The sequence below is a fragment of the Fukomys damarensis genome, unplaced genomic scaffold (assembly GCF_012274545.1).
Source record: "Fukomys damarensis isolate Sample0158 unplaced genomic scaffold, DMR_v1.0_HiC HiC_scaffold_17, whole genome shotgun sequence".
Taxonomy (NCBI): Eukaryota; Metazoa; Chordata; class Mammalia; order Rodentia; family Bathyergidae; genus Fukomys; species Fukomys damarensis.
This window is the reverse complement of record NW_022900929.1, coordinates 25,147,930-25,158,334: the sequence shown is the minus strand read 5'-3', so window position 1 is coordinate 25,158,334 and position 10,405 is coordinate 25,147,930. Positions and strand designations below refer to the sequence as shown.

Genomic DNA, 10,405 nt, shown 5'->3' with positions numbered 1-10,405 from the left:
TTTTTTGATACTGGGGATAGAACTCAGGTCCTTGTACTTTCGAGGCAGGTACTGGAACCACTGAGCTAAATCCTCAGCCCCCTTTTTATTTTTTTGAAACAAGTTCTCACTGTGTAGCCCAGACTAGTCTCAAATTCCTGGGCTCAGGTGATCCTCCTGCCTCAGCCTCCTCAGTAGCTGGGACAAGTGGAGTATACCACACCTGGTATGCATTCTGTTCTTTCTTTAGTTAAAATTTTTTTTTTTTTTTTTTTTTTTTTTGGTACCGGGGATCAAACTTGGTTCCTTGAGCTTGCGAGGTAGGCGCTGGAACAACTGAGCCAAATCCCTGGCTCTAAGTTAAAGTTTTTACTTTAAAAAAATTTTTTTTCTCATATGAGAGATCTTTATTTTACTTTGAAATTATTATAAACTGGTAATGTGGGACCAGGGATGTAGCTCAGTGGTGCCGCACCTGCCTGGCAAATGTAAGGTCCTGACTTTGATCCCTGGTACCAAAGAAATAGACAAATGAATAAATAAAAATAAAGAAATCTATTAAATTGTTAACATGGGGCTCCTCACTGCTGTGAAGCAACAGCTGGCTGAGCTCTTGACCTTGGCTTGAGACGGTGGCAGGAATCAGGTGGCAGGTTTGCTGTGACACCATGGAGGCGGCTGGGGCAGGGGCAACAACCACAGGGGGCCCGGCCGGATCCTGTGGGGGGGCTTCTTCCTCACAGGCAGATTTGCCAGCTTCCCTAGACACCGATGAGTTTGTTTTACCAACGGGAGCTAACACCACAGCGGCAGCCGGAACCACGACAGTAGGCAGTGGCACGGGAAACGCTCTGTCTCCCCCAGTCCTCCTGGAGATTCAGCCCACTCGTGGAGGGCACCCCCCGTAGTCATCCAGTCCATGAGTCCGTCTGGATTTACTTTTACTTTCTCCTGTCCGCCCTGAGTTTGAAAGACCGGAGATTCTGATCTGCTACGTTGAAGGAGATGGCGGAGAACCGGATAACTGGGACGGCCGCCCTTCTTGCCCTAGGCGGCTGAGTAACATGGTTCTCTTCTCCTTGCACCGGTCTGTTCTCCCCCGTCCCCCAAACTGGAAGGCCGCTTACTCCCAAATCCAGGTCATGCTTGTTACAGTCCTTTACCACGGATGTGGTCCATGAATGATCTGAAACTGTACTCTAGATAAAGGGCAAAAACAGGACCAAAGTCATCACCCCAATGTGAGCCTAAGTCGGTGCCTCAATTTGAAAACATACTTGGGTATAAAACAAAAGGTACTCTTGGCATTTTGCTCATATTGAAAAAAAAAAAAAAGGATGATTATAAATTCACCTGCTATTGCAAGAAATAGTAAAGGGAGGCCTTCTGCACGCCTTCCCGCCTTGGCCCACACGGTGCGAACTTGCAATACAGCAGCTGTCACAGAGGGGCTAGAGGACCCTCCCGCGGCATCCAGCAAGCACGGCCTCGCCCTCCAGCACCCCCATGCAAAAGGGGGTGGAAGATCACGTCCTCGGCCTCCTCCAGAACGGGCGCTGTCGCTGTTTCGTTTTGGGCATCTGTTAGGTTTACGCCCTTAGCACTGGGGTGTTATTCTGTTATTCGCATTGTCCCGTGGCTCGTGAGGCCTCCCTGCCTCGTGCATTTGTGCACCACCCATGCACCTTCCGCGCTGAAACCCGTCTCCCGCACGCCTTCTAAGTGGGGCGTTTGCTGCTTCTGTGGAGCGGAGGGCTATTCCTAGACTACCCTCTGTCAGGTGTGCGGTGGACGGATGTTTCCTCTTTTATGGATTACGTGTTGGGGTTGTAAGAACTCTATGCCTAGCCCTGTACAGGATCGTTCAGTTTCTTTTTTTTTCTAGACTTCTAGCCACGCATAAACCCACGATCCACGGTCATTCAGGGCGCGTGTCGCGGCTTGCTGTCTGGCGCCATCTTCTGGGAGTCTGTGGAACTGCAGCCCAAGGGTTCGCTTCCCCTGCTGCACTCCCCAGTGTTAGCAGCCAGCACTTTTGGTCACAGCTGCACCCCGAAATATCCTGAAATCAGGCAGCCTGAGGTCTCTCATTTCACTTTTTCTTTTCTATTGTTTTTCTGAGACAGGGTCTTTCTACGTAGCCCAGGCTGGTCTTGAACTCAGAGATCCTCCTGCCTCAGCCTCCCGAGTGAAGGGATCATAGATAGGTATATGTCACCACATCTAGCTTATCTTTTTTTTCAAAATTGCCTTAGTTATTCTTTCTTTTGCCTGCCTGTATAAATTTAAGAATAATCATGGGCCAGGGATTTAGCACAGTGGTTCTGCCGCCCGCTTCACAAGCGTAAGGACCCAAGTTTGATTACCGGCACCCCACCAAAAAATAATCTTGTTGGGGCTGGGATTTATTTAGCTCAGTGACACCGTGCCTCCCTCACAAATGCAAGGTCCTGAGTTTGATTCCTAGTACAAAAAATAATAATAATAATAATCTTTATATGTATGAGACTTTGCTGGGGGTTTAACAGGAAGCAAATCGTTCCCTTAAATAGTTCCAGCACCATCTGAATTACCTATGGCACCCCAGGTGCCCCGTGGCTGTTCAGGCTTCTCCAGGCCCTGGCTGGTTACAAGCGTTGGGAAGAAGGGATGTCACTAGCGTGCGGGGGGCCTCTGAGTTCTTTCACCCCTCTCCCTTTAATCAGATCTTCTCTGATTGTCCTCCTCAGCATTGTGTAGCGTTCAACACAAAACCCTATACATGTTTTGTTAGATTTATACTTAAGTTGCTTCACTTCTTTGAGTAACTGTAAATGATATTTTAATTTCGGTGTTCATACATTCATTGTTCATATACATTACCTTGTTTTCCTGAGGGTTTCTTGTGTGTGTTTTTGTGGCACTGAGGATTGAACCGAGGGCCTTCCCGCTGAGCTACGTCCCTAGCTGTGGAGAATGAACTAACGGTCAGCTTGGAACACCCTGCTGAACTGAAAGTCTGAGCGTTGAAGGATCCACCTGAGGACTGTTGCCAATGGCCATAAAAAGAGAACTGGAGGGGAAGATTGTGTGCTGTTGATTTTCCAGGAGAAGCTTGTTGCGGGTGGTTTTCCTGGTGTGAACTTGGCTGTTCTCGTCTGAAGAGGAGCTTGGGGCCTCCCTGTCACTGGGATTGGCTGCTGTTCTCGTCAGGGCAGCTCTGATTTTCACCGTGAGCATCACTTCCTGGCTCCAGTGTGGATCCCTCAGCCTGGTGGCACAAATCCTTCATTCCAGGTTTTCTGGCTTCCACCACTGGCCTTTGTGCCTTCCCGGTGCAGATCCTCAGTACAGACAAGCATGAGACACTGCTGTGGGCTCTAGGCCACTGGCTGGACTCGTGGAGGACACTGCCTTGGACTCTAAACCTTTGGCTGGACTTATATGTGGGACAACACTGGGATCGAGGCCCTTGGCTGGACTCTTTGGGTCTCTAGCATGTGGCTAATCTCTTGCACTCCTCTGCATTTGACTTTTTGGGTAAATATTATAAAATAATCCTATAAATTTTGTGTCCTGTATTAAATTGAATTCCCTTGCATAAACCCTGACTACAACAACAGCCCACCTTTTTTATTTTGAAACAGGATCTCACTAAGTTGCTAAACTGCCATGGCTGGGCTTGAACTTAGGATCCTCCTGCCTCAGAGTCTCCTAGAATACTAAGATTAGATGTGCACCACCAATGGGTTTTAGGTTTTTGTCAAATCCCTGTCTACAATGACTGATATGATAAATTACATTTTTTTATTAAGCCAGTTTTGCATCCTTGGTATGAACTCCACTTGGTCATGGTATATAATTTTTTTTTTACAATCTGCTGAATCTTAGCTAATATTTTCCTAAGCAATTTTGTCTCTCTGCTTCTTTTCATCCTATATTCTTTGTGTCTGGTTTTGGTTTGGGGTAACAGTACCTTTCCAAGTGAGTCAGAAAGTATCCCACTTGGGACTGGGGATTTAACTCAGTGGATCCACTGCCTGCTTCACAAGTGCAAGGTCCTGAGTTCGATTCCCAGCACCACAAAAAAAAGAAAGAAAGAAAGAAAGAAAGAAAGAAAGAAAGAAAGAAAGAAAGAAAGAAAAAAGAAATGTCCCTCCTCTTCCTTTTTTTTCTTTTCTTTTTTGTACCGGGGATTGAACTCGGGTCCTTGCACAACTTGTGAAGCAGGCAGTGGAACCACTGAGCTAAATCCCTGGCCCTCCCCTTCCACTTTTCTGGAAGAGAATGTATGGAATTGTGGTTTCTTCAAGTGCTTGACAGAATTTTCCAATAAGACCACCAGAGCCTGGGGACTTTTTTGAGAGTTTGCAAGTGAGGTGCCAGATTTCCTTAATGGTGCGACTCACGTTACCTATTTCTCGTCAGGTAACTCGTGTAGTTTGTGCTTTGGGGGAACAGACCCAGTTTCTGCTCTGGGGTGTCAGCTGCTTGTCATCCTCTCTCCTGCCTTTCTAACTCTGCTGCATCTCCCAGCCCACAGGATCTGCTCTGCACTTCCGTCTGTGTTTCTGAGAAACCGGCTGTGTCCTGATCCACCTTTCCTATGGATAAAATGCTTTTCCCACTGCTTCCTAGACCCACCATCTTTACTTCTCAGATGTGTCACTACTCATGTCTTCTCGTGGATTTGTTTGGGTTTATCTTGGTTGGGGTTCGCTCATCATTTCTTTCCCTTGAGACTCACTATGTCACCCAGGCTGGCCTCAACATCCTGGACTCAGGTGATCCTCCTGCCTCAGACTTCTGAGTAGCTGGGACTATAGACAGAGGCCATAGCCCTGTTCCTGGCTTTTTAAATGTTTGTGTTTTGCCAGTCAGAGCTGTTTCAGCCTCTACATCTCCTCCTCCTCCTCCTATTCCCCCTGGTGGGCCCTTTGTCTCGCTGTGACACATCCTTAGTAGCGTCACAAAGATCCTCCTGCCTCAACCTCTCAAGTGATGGGATTATAGGTATGCACCACCCACCTGGCCTCTTTGATTATTCTTTCTGGGATTTTTTGTTTTTTGTTTTTTTGTTTTGTTTTGCTGTTGTTGGTTTGGTTTGGTTTGGTTTTTTGAGACAGGATCTCACTATGTAGCTGAGAATGACCTGGAACTCACTATGTATGTAGGTAGCCCAGGCTGGTCTCAAACTCACAGTGATCCTCCTGCCTCAGCCTCCCAAGTACTGGGATTATAGGCATGGGCCACCACGCCCAGCTTTTTTTTTGAACTTTTATCTTTCAACTCTTCTTCTAAATTTCTAGATATAATTAACAGACATTTAATTCCAAAAAGTCCTCCCTGCACTTCTTTGTTATTTGAAAGTAGAATCCTATTACTTCATCATTAACAATATTTCCTCTCACAGTCTTTAAAAATATCAGTCACGTACCACCTACCAAAACTTTAGTCAACAACAGACTGCATGGACAACAGTGGCCCATACAATATTAACAGAGCTGAACAATCCCAGTGTGATGGCCCCAATGTCACCACAGAGGCCGTTCCTCAGGTCACAGTGATGCTGGTATAAAGAACCTACTGTGCGCCAGCAGCCTTGCGAAGTCCTACGCAGTTATACACGGCACACAACATTGGCAGTGGGGGCAAGCCAGTGCAGCTGGTGGACCTCGGCGCTGTTTTGTGTTATCTGAGGCAGTCTCCGCTAAACAGCAAGGTGTGCCTCCTGGGGTGGCTGTCTCCCAATGCATTGGGGGCCCAACCTATACCCCGAGGGTGTTAGGACGCACTGGGGACCCTGCCTGCCCGGCTACTCAGGTGGTGGTGTGGGACCCAGGTCAGCATGGGCGCTCAGCATCCCTGAGCAGCCTCCATGCACCCTGGAACCCTGACAGACAGGGGCTGGGGCTCTCACCACCCAAGAGAGGTCCAGACCCCACTTCCTGTCCCTTCCCGGTCTCCTCCTTCCCTTCCTCCCTCACCTGGCTCCCACCCCTTTATTCATGTCTGTTTCCGGGGGGACACTGTGTGGCTCACACACAGCCTCCTGGGCACAGGCCTTGGTCACGCGGTGACAGGGTCAGAGGACACAGCCCCAGGCGGTGACCCCAATACATGCAGTGGCCCCTGGTCTGGGCCGAGGACCCCGGCACCTGCAATCCAGAGGGGCAGGGTGTCCTGGGGCAGGGAGAGAGGACGAGGCCCAGGGTAATGAGCTGGGGACAGGGAATGGATGCCCTAGGGATTGGGTGACAGACATGGCCAAACGATTTACCTTCACCTCCTTCTCAATGTAGTCGCTCAGCAGTCTGTCCGGCTCCACGCGCTCGGGTGGGGATAGCACCACGGTGTGCAGAGCGCGCCTCTCGGTCACCTTCTCCTGGGCTTTCTTATCTCTGCTCTTCTCACCTTTTAGGAATACGCGTTTAAATGGAGACACGATTCCAGGCTGCAGGCAAAAATGGCAAAGATTGGCGTTTGTTATTCACACATGCTTTGTGTCACAACACATCACCGTGGCACCCATGCACATGGGGACTGGTGAAGCCAGGCTGCTGGGAAAGGGTGAGGACACAGGAGCCCAGGGGCCGGGGTGGCGCAATTCACCTGCTCCTGCAACAACCACGGGGCAGGTGACCTTCCCTGAGGGGAACAGGGAGCTGCTGATCTGCCCACAGCTTCACTTACTTTTACTTCTAGTATTTTGTACTTGAAATTTTCCACAATACTACTTTTCTTTTTTGAGACAAACTGGCCTTAGACTCACTGTGTAGCCCAGGCTGGCATGGAACTCGTGGTGATCCTCCTGCCTCAGCCTTCTGAGTGCTGGGATTGCAGGCGTGCACCACCACACCCAGCAATACTACATATTTGAAAAGGATGAAGCCAGTGGAATACTGCACGCCAGTAATTCGGGCTACTTGGGAGGCTCAGGCAGGAAAACCCCAAATTCAAGGTCAGGCTGGGCAACATAGTGAGATCTTGTCTCAAAAATATAAAAAGAACTAAAAGCATAAAAATAAAAAGAACGGTGACAGCTCAACAGTAGAGCGACTGCCTAGACCTGGGTTCAGTCTCAGCATCTTCCCCCCAAAAAGGACAAAAAATAGAGCCGCCTGTCTCTTGCTGCTTCCCCTTAAACTGGGGACAAAATGTACAGCAAGTAAAGTGAGGAGAACTGGTGTCCCCGGAAGCAATGCCCTCTAAGACGAGGACAGCAGAGAGCAAATACTTCCAGGAGGGCCAGCTGGGCTCCAGCCCTTGGGTGCCAGGGTTCCCCCAAGGAAGGACAAGGAGCGGCTGCCCCCACGTCCTCCTGCTCGACCCCCCACAAGCTCGCTGGAGCCCAGGCTGAGTTCACACAAGTGGCAGGCAGGTGGGGGAGGAAGGAAGGCTCCAGGTGACCTGTTAGATGCCGCTGAGGGAGAATTGAAGCTGAAAAGGACCCTGCGACTTGGTTGTCACTTGGGTGATATAAAAAGTCCTTTCGTCAGCCCCGCCATGAACAACCCCGAGCTCCTCCCCACAGATCGGGCACTGACCAAATGGCACATGGGTGGATGACTCTCCAAATGCGTCACATGGACTGCTCACTTCACCTCCTGATTCTGTACTCCTGTGCTGCTGGTGGAAGGGTAAACCAGCCGACCACCATGGAGGTCAGTGTAGAGACCCCTCAAAAAACTAAAACTGGAAAGTACATTCCACCCAGCTATTCCCCTTCTAGGTATCTGCCTGAGAGAGCTGAGGACATCCTAGTACGGTGATCCAAGCATGGCCATGTTGATAACAGCAGTCCATATGTTCATCAGCAGATGAATGGGTAAAGAAAATGTGCTAGTTATACACGATGGAATATTACTCTGCTGTAAAGAAGGATAAACTTGAGTCATGTGTAGAAAGATAGATGCAGCTTGGGACCATAATGTTAAGGGACATAAATCAGACATAGAAGTTTAAATAGCTCATGGTTTCTTTTATATGTGAAACCCAAAGTATAAATAATTTAAAGAGCAAGATAAAGGATAAATAATAGGAAACAGGAAGACAGACCTTTTGTAAATGGGAAGGGGCCAAGAGATTTGGGGGTAAAAGAACTGAGACGTGTAACATCCATGTACCAACCCCTCATGATGGACGCACTGGCTAGGTACTGCAAACATGTACTAATAAAAGGATTTTTTTTCCTCCGGTACCAGGGATCAAACTCAGGACCTGGCGCTTGCCAGGCCAGCACAGCACCACTGAGCGACATCCCCGGCCCAAAGGGAATTATTTTTTAACCTCTTAGTTCCTGACACACAAGTCCTGGCCTGGAGGCAGAGGATATACAATGGCACAAGGCCCAAGAGCCCGGTCCTAGGAAGCTGTGTCAGCCTGGACATCAGTGACCTGGGCACACAGCTGTCCCCAGACCTCGATGCCTGCAGCCCACACAGCGCCTGGCCCCTCAGGAGCCACCGTGACAAGGACAGTGACTGGCTGCTCGGGATCCACCGGGCCTTCCAGAAGCTGTGTGGGAGCCAGACCCACTTCCGAGCTACAAGAGGCCCTTGCTGGGCCACAGCTCAGCGAACCACAGCTCACGTGGGCATTGCACTGGTGACGTGAGCTCATAAAATTAGAGTCTGCACACAGAATTATAGGCTGCGCCTGCAGGAAAACTGCAATTAGGTGGAGCGGGCATCAGCAGGACACTCACAGGGCAAGGGAACCAGCCTGGGCCCCAGGACGCCTCCTACAGACACCTCTGGCTGCCAGGGGTTCTGTTCATCCCCAGGTTTTGTGTTTTTTGCATTTTGTTTTGGTCTGGTGGGATTTTTTTTGTTTTTGTTTTTGTTTTGAGACTGTGTCTTGCTCTGTAGTTCAGGTTGGCCTTGAGCTCACGGTGATCCTGGCCTCAGCCTCCAAGTGCTGGGATTATAGGTGTGTACCACCACTCCCAGGGATCCATTTTATAAAGTGTTCCAGACAATTGTAAGCGGTTGGTAACATATTCCTACAAAGCATACTGCTGAACTTTTAAGCAAACCAATGTCCCAAGTGTGGTAGTGCATACTTGTAATTCCAGTACCCAGGAGGCTGAGGCAGGAGGAACACAGTGAGTTCAAGGCCAATCTGAACTACACAGTGAGGCCCTGTCTCAAAAACACAACAGGGCTAGGGATTTGATTCAGTGACACTGTGCCTGCCTTGCAAATGCAAGGTCCTGAGTTTGATCCCCAGTACCAAAAAAACAAAACAAAAACTGAAAACAAATGAGCCAAGTGTGGTGGCACATGCCTAAAATCTGAGCACTCTAGGAGGCTGAAGCAGAAGGGTTGCAAGTTTGAGCCTACTCTGAGCGGCTCAGCAAGACCCTGTCTCAAAATAAAAAGGACTGGAGCCAGGAGAAGTGGGGCATGACTATGATCTCAGCATGCTGGAAGCTGAAGCAGGAGGATCACTTTGAGTTCGAGGCCAGCCTGGCCTCAAAAAAATAAAAAGGGACTGAAGATGTAGCTCAGTAGAAAGGCCTTGGGTTCAATCCCCAGTACTGAAAAGAAAAGAGAGAGAGAAAGGCAGTCCTTCCACACAGGCTGCACCCTCAGCACAGTGGCACAGTGCGGCTGCTGCTTGGCCAGGACGACCAACACTGCAGGGCAGGCCCACCTTTCATCCTGGAGACAGACAGGCACAGCGGGAACTCTGCTATGCCAGAAATGGAACTGCACAGGACAGCAGCTCAAATATTCGGAAGTGAAGTTACTTTTGTGTTTGTTTTTTGGGATAGGGTCTATGTAGCCCAGTCTAGCCTTGAGCATGTGACCCTCCTGCCTCGGCCTCTGGAGTAGCTGGGAATATAAACATGCACCACCACGCCTGGCAATGAAGCTGCTTTTAAACCTGAAAAGTTGAAGGGAAATTCTGGTAAAAAAGTAAACTGACAAGGGACCAGGGATTTGGCTCAGTGGTTCTGCCTCACAAGTGCAAGAGCCCGAGTTCGATCCCTGGTACCAAAAAAAAGAAGTAAATGGACAAATAAGCAAGACTTCTATTGTTTTGTTTTGTTTTTTTGAGACAGGGTCTTGCCATGTAGTTCAAGCTGGCGTTGAACTCACTAGATAGCCCAGGCTTGAACTTCTGGCAATCCTCCTGCCTCAGCCCCCAGAGTGAGAAGCCAGGGCTGGTGCAGTGCTGAGTGCTAGGAAATATGACCCTGAAGACCTAGAGGGATTCTCGGGTTAAAACCTGAACCTAAGATGCGCTCAGGCCCACAAGCTTCCCTGGGCGGGCGGACCCCCTCAGCATGGCCAGGCTAAGGGTTCCACATCTACCGTGGGCCTTGAGTTTCACCAGAGCAGAAGCACAAACTTCAGCCTGGCATGGTGGCGCATGCCTGTGATCCCAGAACTCGGGAGGCTGAGGCAGGAGGATCACCAAAAGTTCAAGCCCAGCAGAA

General features: G+C 49.4%; 1 protein-coding gene across 1 annotated transcript in view; it reads right to left on the bottom strand.

Moving 5' to 3' along the window:
• Positions 1-10,405, bottom strand: part of Ccm2 (CCM2 scaffold protein) — a 27,255-nt gene that overhangs the window by 14,455 nt on the left and 2,395 nt on the right. Inside the window, exon 2 of the mRNA XM_010624919.2 lies at positions 6,239-6,412. Coding sequence (XP_010623221.1) covers positions 6,239-6,412 — 174 coding nt within the window. The remainder of the gene's footprint in view (positions 1-6,238; positions 6,413-10,405) is intronic.